Consider the following 22,916-nt stretch of genomic DNA (forward strand, 5'->3'; position numbering starts at 1 on the left):
TGCCCAAGTACCCCCTCAACCTATGGCCGAAATCTCAGAGACACACTTATACTATACTAAGGTCCTATTACCCCCCTGAACCTATTTTATTAATAATTTTTACCCCTTTTTGGCATACGTGGCACTAACTTGTGGGCCCAACGATGGTTGACTTTTTTTTCAAACTACTGTCACGTAGGCTAAAAAGGGGTAGAAAATTACTTATAAAATAAGTTCAGGAAGTAATATGACCTTACTATAGTATAAGTGTGTCTCTGCAATTTCGGGCATAGATTGAGGGGGTACTTGTGCATTTTCCCTATATTTTTTGCCTTCATAATTAATCTTTGTTTTGTTATTATCACTTTGTATGCTCACATTCATAGCATGAGAACCTACCTTCACCATTATGTGTTGCTTGCAAGCATGTCTAATTGATTTTCAGAGGCTAAATTGAGACTTGCATTGCTAAAATGACCGTCTTGTTTGCCTTGTTTGTTTGACTTGGTGTCTAGGAGGGTCTGATATTCTATTTTCGTCTAAACCCATCCTTTAAGAGTCCAATGCCTCTTGGACATTAAGTTGGGACGATTAGACACCTTTTAGGTACGTTATGCATGCGGTAGTTGGGTAGGGGTAGTTGACCCTACGGAGATGATGACATCGACTCAGGCTTGAAAGACAAAATTTGATTTTGTCTGTCCCTATACAGCAGCCTATCGAAAAATAAAAGAAAATTCGAGTGTTGATCCAAAAGTCTCTTAGAGTCTCTCTTCCCTTTTATCCCTTTACTTGTTTATTTTAAATTATATTTATTTGGGGTAGGTTAAAATAAAAAAATAATAAAATTGTTTTGCTTATTTATTTTTCTCTTTTCTATCCTCTCGCTTATCTCTTTTTTAATTGTTTAGTATACCTATTTTATTGTTATCATTTAGTCTCGCATATTTAAAGATTAATTAAAATAATAATATGAGTTATTTGTTCGATTTGTTTAACACCTAGTCTCGTATGTTAAAATAAATAAAAATAAACTTGATTGCTTATTTATTGATATCAATTAGTCTTGCATGTTTAAATTAAAAATAAAATGGTCTTATTTGTTTCATACTTCGTATCACCTAGCAAGCATGCTATTTAAATAAACTAATAAATGAAGTGACCTTAATTGCTACTTGTAACCCCCACATAGATTGTATGAGATATGGCCGGAACCCACATTTGTGGACCTTAAGGGATGCCTAACACCTTCCCCTCGAGGTAATTTGAACCTTACCCTGATCTCTGGTTCGTTGACATTAGCTAGACTTAGTTAGGTTAGATAGGTGCTCTAATGCGCCTTAATTCATTAGGTGGCGACTCCAAACTCAAAATCACAAAAGAGTTGCTAGGTCGTGCACAAAACTCGTTTTTATGAAAAATGGGGCGCGACAAACTACATTCTTTTATTTTGATAAAAGTAAACTTCAAGAAGAGCATCGAAGATGACATCAAGAAAAATACTGGCACACTGTATCAACTTCCTTTATGTTCACATCAAATGGAGAATAAATAGAATATTATATTGCAAACACAAGACATAAGCTTTATTTCATTTACGCCTAACCGATCGAGTTGACGTTAAATGTCAAGGAGAACAATTAAGTGTCGACACGGTAAAAGACATTGTCTTCCATTTTAATTTCATTTTTATGCTGACGAGTTTTATCTCAGCCTTTGTCGAGAGCATCCAAAAGGATGAATTCTCCAAAAACAAACCATAGGTGCGGACGACATCAAAAAGGATGCAGCACAACGTGGAACCTTTTCTTAGCAGTGAACTGGGACATAGTCCAAAAAGGAGTGTCAAACTCTTAGGGCGCGAGCATATGAGCAACTTCCACCACAACCAAACCACACCCCTATCCGAAGACATGTGGGTTTTTCTTTGGCTTTTGACAGTTTTGGTCTTGCATCTGGAAATTTTGATATTTACCGAAAGCAAGTTTCCAATATGAATGACAATGCGCCAAGGGTTTTGGAAATTATGTCGTATAAGTTCTTAATTATGGGTGTGAAGTGCATTACATTAATGACTAAGAGGTTACAAGCCCCCTTTTCATACTCGACCTAATTTGTCACTTGTTCAGAACCAAAAGTTATCTAGCATAATAGATTTTCTTTTCAACCGATCGGGTCGAACTACAAGCAGTCTGATTCCTGAGGTTCAAGGATATGTAGGCGAGCTCAATGTTAAAATTCGGCTGTATTCCAACATTTGCGCTTAAATCCTACTCCCGATCATTTCAGTCCCTTCATAATTCGGTATAGAGATGAAGTATTTATTTTGTTCTAGATATAGATTCATCATGTTTCATTTCCTATTATGCCTTAATATTCTTGACATTGTTTTATTTATTTATTTATTGTTTCTTTTAATCATGGGTTGCCTTTATAATTTGTTTGCCTCCACTAAGTGGCTTTATTTTTCATGTGAAGGCTACCATAAGTTTAAAGTTAATGGGTTTTTTGTCCTCTTTTACAAATCTTAGCATGCATTGGTTTGATAAACTAATCACGTGCCTTCTACCTCACTTTGTTTATTTTCTATTTCTATTTTGCCCCTTTTTTCGTTTGCATGATATAGTTTCGTATATGACCCGACAATAATTTCCTATTGTTTTTGTCCCCTCTTTCTATACATGAACTCGGATCGGTTCCCCATGGACCTCACTTCCTCTATTCGCATTCCCTTGTTGAGCCTTTACTCACATTGTTATTCCTGAGTCAAGCCATGAAAGTGACGGACGGATCCCCAAGTTTAAAAGAATTGAAGGAAGTCGAAGGAGTTGGATTAGGAGACCCCTTTATTTTCTGATTTTTGTATTTTTATTTGTAATGGGCCTAAGTTCTTGTCGTCTTTTACTTTTCTATATTTAGTTGGTATTATTATTTGCTTAGTCTAGGACAGGTGCGAAAGAAAGAAATGGGTCGAAAACCCATAAAAGAGTAATGGGTCAAAAACCCAAAACAAATGGGTCCAAAACGATCAAGGCGAACATAATTCGGATTTGGACCCAAATATCTTCCCTCTCTCTTATTTCTTGTTTATTTACTTGCTGTATATGTTATTGATTTTTAAGTTAAGAAACTTTCAAATCCCCGCTAAAGTTGTTTTGTTTTAACAACTTAAAAGTGAATCAAGATCAAGTAGTTTTCAAAAATAATTTCTTCAAGTTAGGTATTTCACTTGGGTGAAAAGTTAGGATTCTTTTATCGCAATTTAAGTCCTAGCCAAACTAAGTAAGTTATCGAAAAACCGCAAGTAAGCGGATGTTTTAGATGCCTTAAAAACCTTCCTAAGACGTAAATTTGAATCCCCGAACCCCCTTTAAAGTTTTCAAATGATTTTTTTATTTAAGTCTTTTGAAACCCACAGTTTTTTTTTATTTTCTTTAAAAATTAAGTGGCGACTCTAAAAAGTCGATAACTTATAAAATAATATTTTTCGATACAACAACGAGATACTTTTTCCCACCACGAGATGGTATTAACTTCATATCACAAATGTTAGATGTAAATCAATCATAAGGAATTAGAATTCCTTTCAACGAATTTATAAGAATGCTCAGCATACTTAGATTTCACACAAATTTGAAATTTTTATTTAATGCACTCAAAGTTAGACAAAACTTCTAATTTGATAAGTTTTTCTTACAAGTTCTTTTTTTAATTGACGTGCACCAAGTGTTCATGTCACCAACTTTGACTCAAGCAAGTAAGAACAAATAAAATATTGATTTTGAAAAGTTTTTCGCGAGATAGCTTTTTTCTAAAATATTTTGTTCCAACTTCTTACAATTTTATGTGATACAAATATTGTTTAGAGTCAACACCTTGTCAAATATCATTTTATAAGGACCTTTCCATAACTTTCGATTTGATTGTTATAGAACTACCCATGAACAAAGTCTCATCGGGTCCAATAAAGGGATATAGTCCAAGTGATTCTTTTATAAAACATGACAACTGACTATTCACCGACATTCATGTCCATACAAATAATTATATAACATAGACATATTATTACATGAAAAATCACAACATTTTAAGTGACACTTTTACATAAAAGAACTCAATTATTTTGAACAAATATACATATAATTTGGTAGTTTCATACTAGTAACACCAAATACTAGTAATAGAGAAACTCAACAACCACAATACTAAATATACTCCAAGAATTTTGTGGGTCTAACATAATACAAAAGTATCATTAAATTTCATATATTTCTTTTGCTCCAAAATTAAATTAGACACCAAGTCTAATTTTATTTTTATCATAAGCAAAAAAAAAAACACATTTTAAATGTGATCTCAAAAGTATTTTTCAAGTATTTGAAAATAGTTTTTCCACACATTTTCCCAGACTATCGAAATTGGCATTATGAAACCACTTTTGAAAATATTATTTTATGGAAGAATTATAGAGTTTGAATTCTCTTTGACAATCATTATACTCTAAGTCACTAATTTTTTTTCTCTATCATAAATAGACATACAACTTAATATTTAGGATGTTTCTATATAACAGTGAAATTTATAGAAAATCAAAAGTACAACATATACTTAGTAGGTGAAGTTTTCATATTCTTCAACTGAATTGCATAGTCTAATTTATTTAGAGTAGAAAACTATAAAAGTTTTTAATCCACAACAATCAGACATAATCAAATTCACAAGGAGTACAAAATTATAAAAGTTATTTTTTTGTAGTGATAATCAGATATGGAATTTGGGTAAGAGATATCCAGTAAAAAAATAAAAGTGCATGTGAGTTAGCTTGGACACGATCATCACTAAAAAAAAGATATAGAATCTGAAACTATATTGGCACGTAATTTCATCCAAATTCCATTTCGCACCCTAATCTATGTCCTTCATTAGATTGATGATTTCTCGATTGTTCACTCAAATTTTATTTTATTTTACCAATGCTATTTGTTGAAGAATGCTGAAAAATCATTGAGCAATTTGTTTGTAAATAAAATGTATTCAACTTTGTCTAAGTATCATACAAGATCATATCTCTTTTGTTTCGTCCTTATGATTTTCAGTAATATTTGTTAAAAAGTGGTTCAAAAAGATTAACTGAATTGGGACATGGGTAGTTTAATAGAACTAGTCTTTGGGTCTTTGTTAAGTAGTTTCCTATATTTATTTTAGTTTTATTAGTGTTGCGGATTAAGTGTCATAGTGGGTTACATGACCTATATTTTAGGATTAGTTGTTTATCTCTTAGCCTATATATCATGTGTGCATATTTTGTTATGTAAGTACTTTCAATTAATCTGAATTAAAATGCAGTCGCAGTTTTCTTTCTCTTTTTTATTATTTCCAGATTTCTCTGTACTTCTTCTCCAACAAATTTGGTATTAGAGCTAGTCATGTCAACTAACGATAGTTCATTGAGTGTGACACAATACTCATTCCTGTCTTCAAGGGAGAAAGCTACGAATTCTGGAGTACACGTATAAAAACTATGCTCAAGACTCAAGATCTTTGGGACTTAGAAGAACGTGGATATACATATCTCGATGAAGAAAATAGGTTGCGAGACAACAAGAAAAAAGATGCTAAGGCGCTGGTGCTTAACCAGTAGGCTATCTATGACAACATTTTTTCACTAATCGCAACAAAAACTACATTGAAGCAAGTATGATCCATTCTGCAGAAAGAGTTTTAAGGAGATTCAAAATTTATTGTGGTGAGACTGCAATCACTTCAATGTGACTTTGCAACCTTGATGACGAAAAATGGTGAATCTATTGCAAGTTTTATGTCATGAGCAATGAAAATTGTCAGTCAAGTGCGATCATTCGGAGAGAAGGTTACTGATTAGATTATTGTTGATAAGGTATTGAGAAGCTTGAATCCAAAATTTGGTCACGTTGTTGCGGCTATCGAAGAATCTAAGGATCTATCAATTTTTTCCTTTGATGAATTGATGGAATCTCTTCAAGCTTATAAGGAGAGAATCAATTGATCAGTATAGAAGAACGAAGAAAAGACATTTCAAGTGAAAGACGCAACCACTAAATATGGAGATAATAATGGTCCAGCAAGTAGAGGATTCCGTGGTGGTCGAGGTTGTGGTTATGCAAAAGGTAGAGGAACAAATAATGGGCATAGGCAGTTCAATAAGCAAGGCAACACAAATAATGACATTCAATGTCATCACTGCCACCACTATGAGCATATAAACTCTGATTGTTGGTTTAAAGACCAAAAAATGAATTTTGCAGCAGAAGAAAAGGAGGAAGAAAATTATCTTTTTAATGGCTTGCATTGATACAAACCATAAGACAAGTAATATATGGTTCGTAGATAGTGATTGTTCAAATTATATGACAGGGGCCAAATCTATGTTCAGAGAGCTTGATGAGAAACAAAATAAGAAGGTGCAACTTGACAACACAAAAGAGATGCAAGTTGAAAGAAACGACAAGGTGGTTGTAGACACTAAACACGACAAAGTAAAATGTTGGATGATTTTCAATTCGTACTAGATTTAGGATTCAATTTGTTTAGCGTTGGAAAATTAATGACTGATGTATATTCTCTTTTGTTTGATGATGATACTTGTGTCATTACAAATAAAAAGTCCGGCAAAAAGTTTCACATCACTAAGACACTAAACAATATGTTTTTGTTGGACGTCTCTAACATGGAAAAGTTTGCTCTCGCTGCAAGTGCAAAGGAAGACTCGAAGCTATGGCATTTGAGATATGGTCATCTCAATATAAAGGGTCTGAATTGATAGGTAATAAAGGTATGGTTCTTGAATTACCGAAAATTAGCTCTCTTAATTTATGTGAATGGTGCATTTATGGGAAACAAATTAGGAAATCTTTTCCTGTTAGAAAAGCATGGAGAGTTCTAAATGTTTAAAATTAATATATCCCGACTTATGTGGTCCTATGTAGACTAAGTCCTTAGGTGGAATTCGTTGTTTCTTGTTGTTTACAATGATTATAGTCACATAAATTAGGTGTATTTTCTAGAAAACAAGTCGGAAACTTTTGAAAAGTTTCAGGTGTTTAAAGTTTTGGTTGAGAATCAAAGTAGCTTGAGTATCATTGTTCTTCGCATATATAGAGGAGGAGAGTTCATGTTCGACGAATTCAATTCGTTTTGTGAATAAAATGACATCCATAGGGATTTAACAACTCCATATACCTCAGAGCAAAATGATGTCGCTGAATGGAAGAACCGAACTATGATGGAGATGACAAGAAGCATGTTACAAGCAAAGAAACTCACAAATCAATTCTGGGCAGAAGCTGTGGCACAATCTATTTACTTGCTGAATCTTTCACCAACAAAAGTTGTTATGAATAAATCTCGTTATGAAGCTTGGCATTGTAGGAAACCAAATATAAGTCATTTACGGGTTCTTATATGTGCTACTTATGCGATGGTAAACTCACAAGCTCGTCAAAAGCTTAACAACTACATTTTTGTTGGCTATTGTACTCAATCCAAAGCAAATAAATTGTATAATAACTCTTAATGGAAAGATCTCAGTCAGTCAGAAGGGATGTAATATTTGATGAAAATACAAGCTGGTAATGTCGTAAAAAGTTGGTCCGACAAGATATTCCTATGCCTCTTGGAATAACTGAAGAAGAAGAAAAGGGTCAACCCCTGCAAGTTCACTTTCACGTTCTTTTATGGAGTTACCAACCTCACCAATCTCAGCAACTCATGAAGAGTCTTCAAATGAGATAGTTTCATTAAGAAGATCAATAAGACTTAGAACATCAAATCCCAAGTATGCTAATAACCTTTATGCGACTTATCAATTTGTTTTTTCCGTTTTAGGTTCCTTAGATTATGAAGAAGCTGCAGAAAAACAAGAATGGAATAAATCAATGGTGGAGAAAATGAAATTCATTGAAAAGAATGGAACATGGGATGATGGAATTACCAAAAGGGAAAAATGCAATTTGTCTAAAGTGGGTGTTTAAATAAAATTTGTTGTAGATGGTAACGTACAAAATCACAAAGCTCGTCTTGTGGCAAAAGGCTATGCACAGCAATATGGTGTTGATTTTGAAGAAACATTTTCACTGGTAGCTCAATTTAAAATATTGAGGCTGGTTCTATCATTGGCTGCACAGTTGCAATGGGCAGTTTATAAATTTGATGTCAAGTAGGCATTCCTTAATGGAGACTTACAAGAAGAAGTCTATGTCACACAACTCGAAGGTTTCACAAAAGAAGGCGATGAAACAAAGGTGTACAAGCTTTTGACAAAGGAAGGCAATGAAATAAAGGTGTACGAGCTGAAAAAGATGTTGTATGACTTCAAGCAATCCCCTTGAGCGTGGTATAGCAAGATTGATGGATACTTAAATAAAAATGGATACATAAGGAGTAAGAACGAATCCACCTTATATGTGAAGAAGGAAGGTAATTGTCACATCTCAAAACCACACCCTAGAAGATATGACATTCTCGTAATGCACACGGCGTACTTGACCTCTCGGAGGTCTTGTACAAGCCCTTCCGTATGGTTCATCGCATATAAACATATGAAAAGTAGTGCGGAATTAAAAATTTTCATAAACATTATATAAGTCTTTAAAAATTCTTTCATATAAAACTCATAGGGAATACTAAGTCTCATTTCATCAAATCTTAGACACGAGAATACTTTGGGACATGACCTATACAATATGAATATACAAATACTTAGTCTATTACAATACTTCAAAGGAAATAAAAGACATCTATGCTCTCGAGTCAAATGAGGACATACTTCAACTTCACTTGAATGATGCCACGATCCAAGTTATGCTTCCCAAATGCTCTTCACCTACCAAAAACTATAGAGATAGATAAAAGCATGGAATTAGTACAAACACATGTACTAAGTGTGGCATTAAAAACATGAAAATGAACATTTATTAGAATTTTGCATCTTTTTCATTTAAATATCATATCATAATCATAAGAATAACATTTAATATCTTAGAAACACATAAGATAACATTTAAGCAATTTAGTACATTTTTAAGGTCACTTTACAATGAATCATTTCACTGTTATTGTGAAGTTCATTCACTGTATAGTGAAGTGCCTTATCTTCACTTTAGACACTTCCTAGCATGTAATCCCCTCACTAAAATCTATCCTAAAACTCACTTAAGTAATACAAAAGGAGACCGCCCATACAACCTCCTAGGCACACCTAAATGATCCTTAAGACCATCTATAATGAGATCAACACACACTTACAATGACACCGTACACATGAACATGAGATCCTTCTACCAATGGCGATTCTAAGTCTCACTTGAGTGAGTTGTGAAGCAACCACCCATACAATCCCTTACACACACTTAAGAAATCTTGTAGACTACCCAAGACAGAATCATTCTCACTTAATACATCAACATATAGATAATAAGACATTCTCCTTCCAAAGGTTATCAAAAGACTTACTTAAGTAAATCAAGAAGATAACATCCATGATTGACCTCTTCAAGATTACCTAAATAATCCTTAAGACTACTTAAGGCTTATATCATGTCCACATAATCAACATCTTCTCTAACTAGAGTCATTCTAAAGACTTATCTAGGTAAGATACGAAGTAACCATTCCTATGCCCCCTTCACACCTTAACTAGACAACCCTTAACTACTCTAGATAAATACTTATTCATTTAACATGCTTTCTTAACTTAAGTAATTACTTTCATTAGTTCATTTAAGACTCATTCATCACATAAGGACATTCAAGTAATGGTCTTGGACAAGACCTAGGAACTCTAACTAACACCTTCAAAGCCTATTGTGTAGTGTCTACATAGTGTCCCATACCACCACCTAAATCTCATAGAACTTCTCTAATGCAAGTAGGTATCCCACATGATGAGAATAGACAATAACCGACATAGACCATAATTGCTAGACATGGAATCCGAAGTTCTAACCTACTCCTATAAGGGTGTTCTACTTGCCATGGGTAGAAATAGGACACATCCCATATAGGCACATGGTTAAGGGATATGAAGGATTTTTATGCACTCTAGTTTCATTCTCAAGTAGAGCTATATTGCACTCTAGTCTCCTTCTCAAGTATAGATACTTCCCATGACATAATCACTCGGTGCTAGCCTTTGTTCTCATAGAGTAATTGACACTAAAGTTTCATACAAAGGGGTTCCATATCTAGTTCATGACCCAATCACATTCACCCTACCAAAGAGGTCCACTGGGGTTACCTTTCAATGGCGAATAAGATAGATCATCATGACTTTCCTAAGGATGATATGATGCCTTTCCAGACAATCAACCTAAGTCCATCATCCTTTACATTAATGATACTATTTTGGCTCTCGACTTTAATGTTCATAACCTTACCACTAGCTTTAAGGTTCCACGTTCATGACCTTCTTAACACCATCTAGGGTCTCACAAATCATTCATTCACACATGACAAGGGTGCACTAAACCTTCCTAGTCAAGACATCTCGTATTCACATATCATCCTACATGTATCAAGTAAGGGACACAAGTCTACTAAAGCAAGACACAACATACTTTACTTTATTACATATAACATATCATTCTTTGAAGCACTTAGGAATGACTTTTATCATCTTTATGTCATCCTATATATTACCGTATCATCATAAATATAACCATCACAACTAATATCGTTAAGTAGGAACAATCATGCATCAACATCTAAGACTACACACATAAGCACATAGTCATAGTCTAACATGATCTCCTAATATATATAGAAATGACACATACTTTCACATTACTTCACATGTATATATATATATATATATATATATGCTCATACTTCACATAAATCAACTCAACAAATCATCATAATACTTCAGTAGTGCCAATAAGGCCATGATCATCATAATACATAAAGTAATGCCGACAAGGCCACATCAATTGCAAGTAAAAGACATAGAACCACCACCATAAGGGGACCATGCTAATCACAATATAAATCAAGTGTAATTAACATAAAATAAAGAGGATTAGGGCAGAGTACTACCAATCCATTCTTTCTACTTGAATCCATGTCTATATCATCCAATTCAATACCATAAGGTCGTTACCCATGGCCATAACCAATAATTCATTACATACACTATGATATTCAGTGAAAATAGGTCAATTCAATATAGATTAATCAATCTAAGACAACCTAGGTACTAACTCAACACAATTATCACACCAATCATTAGCCTATAGAAAACTACACTAGAATTCATAAACATTAGATCAATATCACTTAACCCATAAAGTAGTCAAAAACTAGGGTTCATCAACTACATGGGTTCATAGGTTAATTGAGTTAAAATCATATAATTAACAAAAATTCGATCAATATACAATGCTTTAAAACCTTTAATGCAAGAACCCATGGATAGATCATAAAATTGGATAATTCATCTTTGAAAACTTTAGAAAACTTCTTTGAAAGTTGGGATCCTTGATGAATAGAGTTTCAAGGATCAAAAACCATACCTCAATAAAGCTAATACTCCAATATGATGAAGAATATCCACTCAATTCTCCAATCCAAGCCCTTTCTTGAGTTTTCGCTCCAATGGGTTTCTAAAGAATTTCTAAGGGAATTTGGGTTTTGATTTTTGAAGAATGAAATCTTCAAATTGTTAAAGGTTTATAAACATGTTTAAAATACCCAAAAGACCTCTAATTAACCGTACTTTCTCTTATTTGGATGGGGCGAATTTACAACGTCGCCGCTAACTTAACAGTGAACTTCACGCAGGAGACCAGTACCATCGACGACTGGCAATTGACGGACCGTTTGCCAACAGACAGACCGTCCTGTCCTCTCGTCGTTTGGTTTAGGGACTTGCCTTTGGGATATTGAGGTCCTAGGCTAAGTATTGACCCATGACATTCAACGATGGGGCGTCGACTGGCCCACGAGCCGTCGTTTGCCTCAGTCGTTTGGGGCCTGGTCTAGACAACCTTGGCTCTTGAGAAGGGTCCTTCCTCAAGGACCCTTGGTTGGTCCATGGGGACTTTCACCTGGACATTTCCAATCCAAATATGTTTGTGTACGAGTTTAGGACCTCTTACATGAATTTAATCCAAAACGAATACGTGAAACTTGACGAAACATGTCAAGACACACAAGGTCATTTCAAGGCAAATCATTCGACGTCATGGACATTCTTAGAGTTTGACTTCCAAACTTCACGAAACTTGACACACTGCCTATAAATGCTATAATAACTCATATAATGACCTTATTAACTTAGGAAACACACATACAAGCATATAATCACATATGATGCACATAGGTGACTTAGTCGTCGAACGTCTTGGTCGTCCTTTGACGTTTGACTTCCAATGCATCTAAAGCTCTAGAAACTGCCTCAATACCACATTTTGGACCATTTTAGGACCTTAGACAATCATGACAATCATTTTATATTCTAGATTCACCTAAGTTATTTGAGGGGTGTTATAGTAATGATTTCATTATAGTTTGCCTTTATGTTGATGATATCATTTACACTAGTTCTTCTCGTTGTCTTCTGGAAGAGTTTAAGTTTAAAATGATGAATGAGTTTGAGACGTCAGATATGGTTTATTACATTACTTATTCAATTCCATCAAACTGAAGAGGGAATATTTCTTTCACAAAGAAATATACTAGACACCTACTCAATAAATTTGACATGCTTAATTGCAAGCATGTGGATACTCCAATGAATATCAATGAGAATCGCAATATGTAAGTGAACAAGAATTGACGGATGCAAAGAGGTTCAAAAGCTTAGTTGGAGGTTTAATATATTTGACGCATATTAAACCCGATATTGCATATCATATTGGTGTTATAACTAGGTTTATGCATTAACCTTCAAAGGTACACTATGGAGCAACAAAAAGAGTCTTGCACTACATTGTTGGAACTTTTGACTTTGGTATTTGGTACTCAAAAATTGATAATTTCAGATTGTGTGGGTACACACATAGTGATTGGGAAAGTTCATTGGATCATAGACGTACTTTTTCGGCGAATGTTTTTACTTTAGGTTCAAGTGTGGTTAGTTGGAGTTCAACGAAGCAAGCTACAACATCATTGTCAGCTTCAAAAACTGAGTACTTTGCAACAACTTCAGCAGATTGTCAAGCCGTCTGGGTAAGCAGAGTGTTAGCTGATCTTCAACCGGAGCAAAGAGGAGCAACAGTGATATTTTGTGACAATAAAACAACTATCTCCATGACAAAGAACTCAACATTTCACAGCAAGACAAAGCATATTGATATTCGTTATCATTTCATCTGCGACTTGGTAGCAAAAGAGGAAATATTATTGGAATATTGTAGCACACAAGAGCAGTTGGCTCATGTATTGACAAAGGCTTCATCGGAGGAGAAATTCTGATACTTCAGAGGATTTTTTGGTGTTTGTAGTTTTGAATCAAGAGGGAATGTTAAAAAGTGATTCAAAAAGATTGACTAAATTGGGACATGGGTAATTTAGTAGAACTAGTCTTTGGGTCTTTGTTAAGTAGTTTCCTATATTTACTCTAATTTTATTAGTATTGTTATTTAAGTGTCATAGTGGGTTACATGATCTATATTTTTAGATTAATTATTTATCTCTTAGCCTATATATCACGTGGGCATATTTTGTTATTTGAGTACTTCCAATTAATCTAAAACTAAAACGCCGTCGCAATTTTGTTTCTCCTTTTTTATTATTTCCATATTTCTCTGTACTTCATTTCCAACAATATGAAGGTAAAGTTGTGTGACTTTTGGTTTAAAAAAATTGTTTAGTGATTTTCATTATAAGTTGAGTGTATCTCTTTTATTTCGTCCTAATGACTTTATGTGATACTTAGGTAAAGTTGAATGAATTTTGGTTACAAAAAATTGCTTAGTGACTTTTATAATAAATTGAATGATATCTTCATTTTAAAAAGTAATAAAGTGACTTTAGTGCAATAAAGTGAATCAAAAAAGGATAGTTATATTCTAGTATTATCGTAAATGATATTTAAATACTCTTCGTTATATTTTTAGGATTCTAATGTCCTTACCATCCAAGTTTTGGGGTATATGTATCCTTTCTACTAACGATGGAATACATATGACAATATTAAACACCTATGACCTATCCTATATTTATTTAGTTTATATCCATAATTAAAAGACTCACCCGAATTAACTAAAATACCCACTCAAATAAAAGACTTGTTTTATTTTTTCTATTTTTTTCTCATAATAAATCTTTTGTAGGTTGCTATGAACATCAGAGACTAATACCCATGTTTGGGATATGATAATTGCTTGAATATTTTTGTATGAAATTAAAAATAGATTGTTTTGGTATCTATTGTCGTGTTGTCGGTCATTTTTGAAAATTTTTACAAAATTACCATTCAAAATTTTTACAAAATTACAAAATATTGATCCCAACTCGTTTTGAGTGAGTTTTGAAACTAGTTTCAGGTTTTAAGTTAAAAAGTTATGAATTTTGGGAATTTTGAAATTTGAAAGGCTAATGTTGTTAAAAAGTGTTTTTTGGTGTCTAATAAAATTTCGAGTGTCGGAATGAAATTCGTTAATTCCGTCAATTTTTAGATGTGAGAATTGGTTTAAGAGAGTTGTAAGTTTCAAATTTGGAGTTTTTTTTGGATTTCTGGTCCCAAGTTAGAAAATTGTGCAGTTTTAGCCTTGGGTTGACTTTGGTCAACATTTGGGATTCGAATGCTCGAATCAAATTTTCAAGTGCTCCATTGAATTTGGGGATTATTTTAGGCTCAAAAGAGGTCTTGGTTGAATTTTCAGAAGTCTTGAGCTTGTTTTAGGTTTTTTAGACGTCATATTAGTTTCTTGTGACTTTCATGGATGTTGGGTCAAGGAGACCTTCCTCAAATTTGTATTTTGATGGATCCATTGAGTTTGAAACTTCGAGATTAGTCAATGTGCATATTCGAACGAATCCCAATGGTTCATTCGATAATTTTTTTGTTGACTGAATTGGGATCAGGTATGAGTTTGTTACACTTCGCGATCGCGATAGGGTGTTTAGTTTCGTGAACCTCGTGATTGAGAGATACTAATCACAAAAGTGTGGGAGGTGAGACCCCAGACCTTTGCGATAGTGTCTGGCCTTTTCGCGATCGTGACCTTCGCGGCAATGACGGTTAATTCGTAAAGTGCAGGCCGGAATTTTTTGGGGTTTGCTTTTGCAAACCATAGGTCACTTTTGCTACATATGAGACCCCCTTTGCCTGACACCCTTGGGATTTTATCCATTTTTCTCCATTTTGAGCTTTGTAAAACCCTCGGAGGCGAGTTTGAAAAGATCTTTTGTGCTAAATTAAGCTTTTGTGACCCTAAAATTTCAATTCCCTTCGAATACTTATGAATTTTAACTACAAAACATAGGATTTTGATTGACAAATGACAAGGCTTTTCACGAACTTGAGTTTCAAAACAAAAATGGTAAATGTGAATTTTTCCTACATTTTCGAAATTGTCTGCGACAACGAGTTTCAAATGACCTAAGCAATACTTTCTAGTTAAGATTTTGAGTTCAAACCTCATATAATTATGTGTTGTTAATTCTGGAATCTTATATAATTACGTGATTGGATTAGATTGTGTGGCTCTGAAAATTGTTCGGAAAGAAAAGGCTCAAGTCTTGAATTGACTTTTGATTGAACTTGAGGCAAGTGTTCTTCTAAACCTTATAAACTTATACAATTTTGTAATCCCATTCATTACTAGTGTTGGGGAGTAATGAAAATAAGGTGATGAGTTCAATTAGCCCACTTAATTAATCTTAATGAATGAAAATAGGATTACCAAAAAAGGCAACACGTTGATTATAATGCTTTGTGAATTGCCTTGTTATGGACCCATTACGATCCAAAAATGGACATTAATGTCACTTCTGTTTCTCACCAAGATAAGTCAGCCTCAACCAACGAAAACGAAAGAAAATAAAAAATATAAAGCAAGAAAAAGACAGACAAAAAAAACTTATTCACTCTAAAAAATACCCCAAAACCTGAGTAAAAGTAACTATAAAAATATAAAATACGAAAGACGAATAACGTAAAAAAATATCGTCAAAATATTGCTGATAATTTAAATAGTCCTTCATCAAACTATTAAATATCCACTAGTAGCTTGTGTTGCTGCACTAATTTTAGATAAAATAAGGTATATTGTGGCAATTAACAGTTTCCATTCAAATCTCCTTAAGTTTGCAGAAATCTCAGCTAATTTCCAATGACAGGGATTTAATCTACTATTTACCAAATCAACAGTTTTTATTCTTTCAAGAATAGCGTGACACATTGTTTTTGTTTTAGAAATAAACCTTTTTATTTAAATAATTTGTCCAAGAACATTTATGTATTATCTAGTAAAACACTATAGGAAAGGGATCGGGTGGGGAGTGGGATGGTCAAGAGATGGAATATCACTTATAATTTATTTTTTTTATTTTCATTAGAAAATTCATTTTCCTCATTTTAAGAAATTCTAGCCAAGTATAATTAATGTGGGGTACCAGTGTTCAAGGTCTTCATGGCCAAGTGTAAGGGGCTGATCTAAGAACATAAATAGTTCACTGATTTAACCCACTTTGGAAGTCAATAACTTTGTCGACTTCAGCCTTTTTAATGTTGAGCAAGATTTTTTTCATTGTCATTCTTATTAGTTCTTGACGTGATTTTTTCCATGATTCTTGAAGCTTATATATTAAAGCATGATTTTAGAGTCCTTAAATTATTATGAAAGCTCTTTTTGAAAATCCACAAGTTCTACATTTTTTTCTCATGATTCGAAAGATATGTTTCAGAAAGGGATTTCAACATATGATTTTAGAAAGAAAGATTTGAGGTCCGTCTAACAGATTTGAGCATAGTAACAAAGTCATATATGTTTTAGAAAAATATCTTAGAGCAAGATTCATTATAAGCTACTAGATAAGTTAATAGACATGTTATGAACTATGTAGATAGTACGTTTTTGGAGTAGTTTAGCATCGAGGGTATTAGATAGCTCAAAATTTTAAAACTATGGGCTATCGTAGAATTATGTTTCACCGCTCTGGCATTTGACCATTTAGCCATGAGAGGCTCAGATTAGCGGATCTACATTAGATAGAAAGAATCTATATACTGACAAGGTATATGAAACCCTCCCCCATTGGGATTGTAAATTGGTGCATCGTGAGCTCACACAATGTATATCGAGCACGCTCTCACATTAAAGATTTACTTCATTTATTTTATGTCTTCTTGATATTATCATTATAAGATTTTAAGATAAAATGATTTTTAGATATGCATCCTTATAGACATAATTTCAGGAAATATGGTCTCAAATATACATTTTTGTTACTCTAAATTTTATGTCATATGTCACAGTTTTGACTCTAATTGAGTTCCTCTACCTTTAGCATTGTGGCGAGTCATCGTCGCATTCAGAGGACTTCAGTTATGAGTCACTATATTTTATTCACTTCAATTGTGTTAGTTATTAGACAATTTCGGAGCCTTTACCAGGCTAATCATTTTATTCAGTTTAGAAACTTTACATTAATTAGTATTCAATTGTAAAAGATTATTCTTGAACTTTACTATAATTATTCTTTCAGTTTACAACATCTGCTTCAATTTTTATATTATATGATATTCCAAGGTTTAGCTTGGGGATCACTCGTGATTTTAAATACTGTGTCTCGGTTGGATTGTAGAGTCGGATCATGACACTTGACATTGTTTCAAGAATTATGGATCCAACTTTAACCTTCTATATTTTTTAATTATCGTGAATGGTATCTCAATAATATTCTCTGTTATATTTCTAGGACATCGATGTCCTTACTGTCCACGTTTTGCGGTGTATTAACGGTGCACACATGTCTCAATCTTAAATACATATTCAATATTTATTTAATTAATTCTATCCATAATTAAAAGACCCACTTGAATCAATTAAAAAACCCACTCAATTGCATGAATGTTGTTTTGGAATTTGATAAACTATAAAATCAAGTTGCCATGAGATCAATATCTGACTGCAAACCATTATATTATTTGGAGATCACGTATACTTGCATATATGTTTTGGAACAAATAAATATATACTTTGTTGTATGTTACTAATAACAAAAAACAAGTTATACAAAGACACTTTCACGAGACGACACTGATGGGAATGCCTTTTGAACGTTCACTTGGTTGAGATGAGAATAGCTGGAATTATTCATATTTTCCTCTCCACCTGTTAATTATTAGATCAAATATATGCAAGATTAATGACTATTAACTAATAATAATAATAATAATAATAATAATAATAATAATAATAATAATAATAATAATAATATATTGCAAAATCTATTGTTGGATAAAATGCAACTGATATATGATCACTCCAATATTCAAACCTGTATAATTCTTCTTCATCAACAGGAATTTGAAGTTCCAAGTCATGATCTTCAAATGGCTTGAAGATTAAGTCAAGTTGATCATCATGCACTTTGTCAAGAGTTGAAGGGTTCCACTATATAAAATGAAAGAGAAATATTTTAATAATAAAGCACATGATTCAATATTGATAAATACTAAGTATTACTTATATACTAAGAAAAAAAGGTGCATACCTTTGGAGACTTATCCTTGTCAATTACCTGAGCCCTTATGCCCTTCATATGTGAAAAATATTTCATGAACTTTAAATTAGTAATCGCAAATTAAGTGTTCTTCTACATATGATGTACATGATAAGATTGAGTTTACTTAAACGAATTTGTAAACTAATTACCTCATAAAAGTCACCAGATATTATGGTTCGTTGTATGTTCATTGAAATTCTAAATTCTCTCCTCAAACATTCAGATATAGTTTGTGTTCTTCCTTCTCGTATCTAAAAAAACATAGGAATAAAGGTAAGGTTATTTTTGAATGCTTATAAAGTTTTGAGCGCTTGATAAAGTTATTTTTCTAGTTCAATAAACATAATAAAAGATTTATTACCGATCTCAATGTTATTTTTAATGATGTTGGAGATGCTCTCTTTAGTCTTTTAAGTACTGGCATAATCCAATCATTTCCTTTTCTACTTCCCTCAGCTTCCTGAAAAAGTTAGTGCAGAAAATACATTTAAAAAAAATTGAATATTTTTTCACTTAGTATGCAATGTGGTAGAAAATTTAAAAATATCATGTAATTAGAAAAATGAATTCTTACAAATGACTCGATAATTTCCTCCACAGAATTCTTGGAGAAACACTTATTGATTATGGACAACCTACACATAAATTTGAAAAATAAAAATGTTACTCTCAATATTTCGTTTCAAAGCAAAATTTCAAAATAATAATTTAATTATATGAGACATTACTTGTTCAAGATACTTCTTTCATCAATGTGAATATTTGAGGAAAATTCATTGATGACTGATCTAATTGTATCCTCATCTCCATTTTTTAGGCTCACCAAACGCTTCTCCAACTGAAATAATTTCTGGCATTTGAAATAAAAAATATGAGCAAAAGAGATAATTAAAGGCAGTAAAACTTTTTAGCGGCAATATAATATTTGTTGTAGTGTATGGTGAATTTCTGAAGAAAAGGAAAAGCTTGGACTAACCTGTGAAGGAACAAAATGAGTGGCTAGTCCAGCAGCAACAATTTCTTTACCCCTTAGTTTTTCTCCTGTTAAGCCCACGTATTCCCCTACATACATACATGTAATTAATTAATTAACATATTTTTGGAGAGGTACTTTCTCTTTTACATATATATTATTATTGGGTATTAAAATACAAGGTAGGAGTCAAGTCTTGTGCTTAATTACCTAGTCGGCCTGGAAGACGCGGAAGCATATATGAGAAGCCACAATCTGGATGGAACCCTATATTTATTTCAGGAGTAGAACTAAACTGTAAAGTTACATCAACAAAAAGGTTAGACGACTTGAAATTAAATATCGGTTGAATTCGTACAATCAGATCATCATTTATAAGATAAGTATACGATATATGTACTGACCGCTTTCTCAGTGACGACAGAGAATTTCATTGGAGTCATCAAGGATGCACCCCCACCCACTGACATTCCATGAACAAGAGCAATATGCGGTTTCTTGTAAGTATGAATGTGGTAGCAAAGCCAATACATTCTATAAATACATTCAATGCCAGAATCCCCTAATTCAAACAATTAATATACTCATTAGTTTAAATGAATAGAACATGTAGTAATTAATTAATAATGTCAATAGTATAGTTCTAACATATATATAGTAACAAATGGAAAAAAAAACAGTTACTTGTGTTTCGTCCATCATAGAACATATGTAAGTCTCCACCAGCAGAAAAAGTACGACCAGCCCCCTATATATGTGCAAATTAATGAGAATTAAATTGGCAAAATCAAAAGATATAATACATATAAATGTCTTTTAACTTGGCCTTATAAAAGATAGTTATCGCCTTTCAACAATTAAACAAATAGACACCCATGCATGTCGATCCTACATGATAATTTGCATATTACGTGACGTCGTATGTGTGTCTATTTGTACACATTCAAAGGTATAGATGTCAGCCAATACCAAGTAAAAAGGACACGTTTATGCGTTATAAAAAAAATACTTCTTAATAAGTCCTTACCTTGATGATTACAAAATCAGCATTATCATCATTCTCATATTTCTCAAAGTTCTGCCCGAGTGCTAATGCCTAATTATATAAAAAAAAATATTAAAATTAAGGTGAACATTGCAATAGCCATTTTATAGCCATACATATATAGTATATAGTATAAATTATTAAATATATACCACTTTGGCTGATATATAATTTAAATTATCAGGCCGATTCAAGGTGAGCATTCTAGCGCAACCCATTTCCTCAGCCATAACAACCTAATGACAACCAAAAATATATTAAGCTACATATATCGGACCGAAGATCCATAATATCGAAGAATATTTTTGACATTAATAAGTTGTTTTAGTAACGTTGTAATTACCTCTTTATTTTTTCTGAATACTTGTTGAGGCATTGGAAACATTGTGGTGCTACTAGGAATAGATATTATTGTCATAGCAACTTAATTAGGTTGATTTAGTACTGGAGAAAAAAGGAACACTGAGCTTGATCAAAAGTATTAATGGAGATATTATTTGTGCATAAGAAATTATAGGACTTTATATATTGAATTTTACACGCTCTAATTATGATTAATTAAAATATTTTTCCTTTCTCTTCTCTCTGTAATCTGAAAGAATCATTGTTATAGTATTAAACGTGATGAATTTCATATTCCAGCTGAATTATAATAATTGAAAAAAATCAGCTATAGGATCTTGATTAGTTAATGATATAAAATGTCAACAAAACTTAGACGTGAATGGAACGAAACGATTGAATACTTTTAAAAAATAATGAGAAAAAATGTGTGGCATCATATTTGGGGTGCAAAACATATATATTCTATTTTTTTTATTGAGTTAATTAGTGATTAGTGGGATATTTTAAGTGTAAACAAATATCATCAAAATATTGCTGATAGTTAAAATAATCCTTCATCAAACTATTAAATTTATCAATGTCAATCATTATTAGGAAATTCAGCACTTTCTTCATTCAAGAATGTATCTATGTTTTGGCACATTTTTTTTGTTTTTGTTTTAAATAACAAATTTTGTGTATTTAAATAGATTTGCCAATTGAGTACAAATCTTGTGCTAACTTAAAATAACTAAGTACAGCTCATTGGATTTTATAATTATGTTATAACTAAAAAGAAAAAAGAGTTGAGGGATCCCTACAACTTCACGTCCCCTAAGAATGATGCACGTTGCAACAACCTCTTGCTATTCTACTTAATTCAAACTCAAATTAATTAGGTCGATGCGAGTTTAGAAATTTTGATCAAATCACTATTAGGAATGACAATGGGACGAGACTAATTAGATCATGTTGATGCGAGTTTAGGAAATTTTGATCGAACAATTAAGGTGCATATGGTATACAACACCTCATTTGTGATAAACCTTAATCTTAATTATTTAGAGCTATCATTTATAATCACCATCAGCCACCATTACCCCAAAAAATCACGAAATGACTATACTAGTTATCATCATCAATATTAGAATTTATTTATCAAAAACTTGTAGTATGGCTTTTTTTTTATGGGTGCGTGGGTGGGGGTTGAAATTGGCTATATTTTATGTTCAATGTCGATATGAATGGGTTAGTTAATTTGAATATTAAGATTGATGATATATTTGGTACATGTGAATACATAGTTGCTGGTAAAAGCTTAGTAGGTCAAAGAAAAATAGTGTTCAATATGATATAGTATAGAATATTGTCAAAGGCTTTTTTGGGACGCACTTTGGGTTTAATCTTGAACAAAATTTAAGGCAAGCTCCTAATGATAAGCAATACATTTCTATGAATAAATCAAAAAAGACTAGTCGTTCACTATACTTAATATCAAATCAGATTAAAAAGTACCATAAAAAAATGTGGTGCTGTAGATTGCTTCTTTCTAAATTAGAAGTTTCTGGTTTAAATATGCAAAAGTACATGGTAGAGAGCGCTTTCCTGGAGTCTTACACGGTGCAAATTGAAATAATTGAGTTTCAATGCGAATATCAAACAGAAACCAAAATAAAAATAAAATTAATCTCGAGATGCTTTGCATTTTCTTATTGCTGTATGAGGAAACTAGTTAACCCAGATTTTGACATACTTAAGGTTTTATATAAACCAAAAAATGATGTTCAAGTATTAGTGCTGTATGGTAAAATTTATTATTTTGTGAAAAGGATTGTTGTTCTATAAAGATGATATTGTTTTAGAAAGCTGTAAATTTATGATCAG

At 32.6% G+C, this 22,916-nt stretch overlaps 2 protein-coding genes across 2 annotated transcripts in view; one reads left to right on the forward strand and one right to left on the reverse strand.

Moving 5' to 3' along the window:
• Nucleotides 1–6,405, forward strand: part of LOC138337236 (uncharacterized) — a 46,666-nt gene extending 40,261 nt beyond the window's left edge. The window contains exon 2 of the mRNA XM_069286985.1: nucleotides 4,721–6,405. The gene's annotated coding sequence lies outside the window, so the exon portion shown is untranslated. The remainder of the gene's footprint in view (nucleotides 1–4,720) is intronic.
• An 11,695-nt stretch (nucleotides 6,406–18,100) lies between these two features.
• On the reverse strand, nucleotides 18,101–21,205 carry LOC138337104 (3-hydroxyisobutyryl-CoA hydrolase-like protein 5). Its single transcript, XM_069286986.1, has 14 exons — nucleotides 21,052–21,205; nucleotides 20,861–20,944; nucleotides 20,691–20,759; nucleotides 20,348–20,411; nucleotides 20,068–20,225; nucleotides 19,874–19,958; nucleotides 19,667–19,752; nucleotides 19,419–19,540; nucleotides 19,265–19,325; nucleotides 19,052–19,150; nucleotides 18,840–18,941; nucleotides 18,679–18,720; nucleotides 18,463–18,578; nucleotides 18,101–18,296 (listed from the first exon to the last, which is right to left on the reverse strand). The coding sequence occupies exons 1-14, from the start codon at nucleotides 21,124–21,126 to the stop codon at nucleotides 18,275–18,277; spliced, it is 1,185 nt and encodes a 394-aa protein (XP_069143087.1). The 5' UTR covers nucleotides 21,127–21,205; the 3' UTR covers nucleotides 18,101–18,274.
• Nucleotides 21,206–22,916: the final 1,711 nt, after the last annotated feature.

The sequence above is a fragment of the Solanum lycopersicum genome, chromosome 7 (genome assembly GCF_036512215.1).
Source record: "Solanum lycopersicum chromosome 7, SLM_r2.1".
Taxonomy (NCBI): domain Eukaryota; kingdom Viridiplantae; phylum Streptophyta; class Magnoliopsida; order Solanales; family Solanaceae; genus Solanum; species Solanum lycopersicum.

Bases quoted from the DNA above. Each gene is read 5' to 3' on its own strand.
- LOC138337104 (XM_069286986.1), bottom strand. From the start codon at position 21,126: ATGACAATAATATCTATTCCTAGTAGCACCACAATGTTTCCAATGCCT. The intron at 20,945-21,051 runs GTAATTACAACG...GGTTGTCATTAG, and splicing joins TATTCAGAAAAAATAAAGAG to GTTGTTATGGCTGAGGAAAT. The intron at 18,721-18,839 runs GTAATTAGTTTA...TCACATATGAAG, and splicing joins TATCTGGTGACTTTTATGAG to GGCATAAGGGCTCAGGTAAT.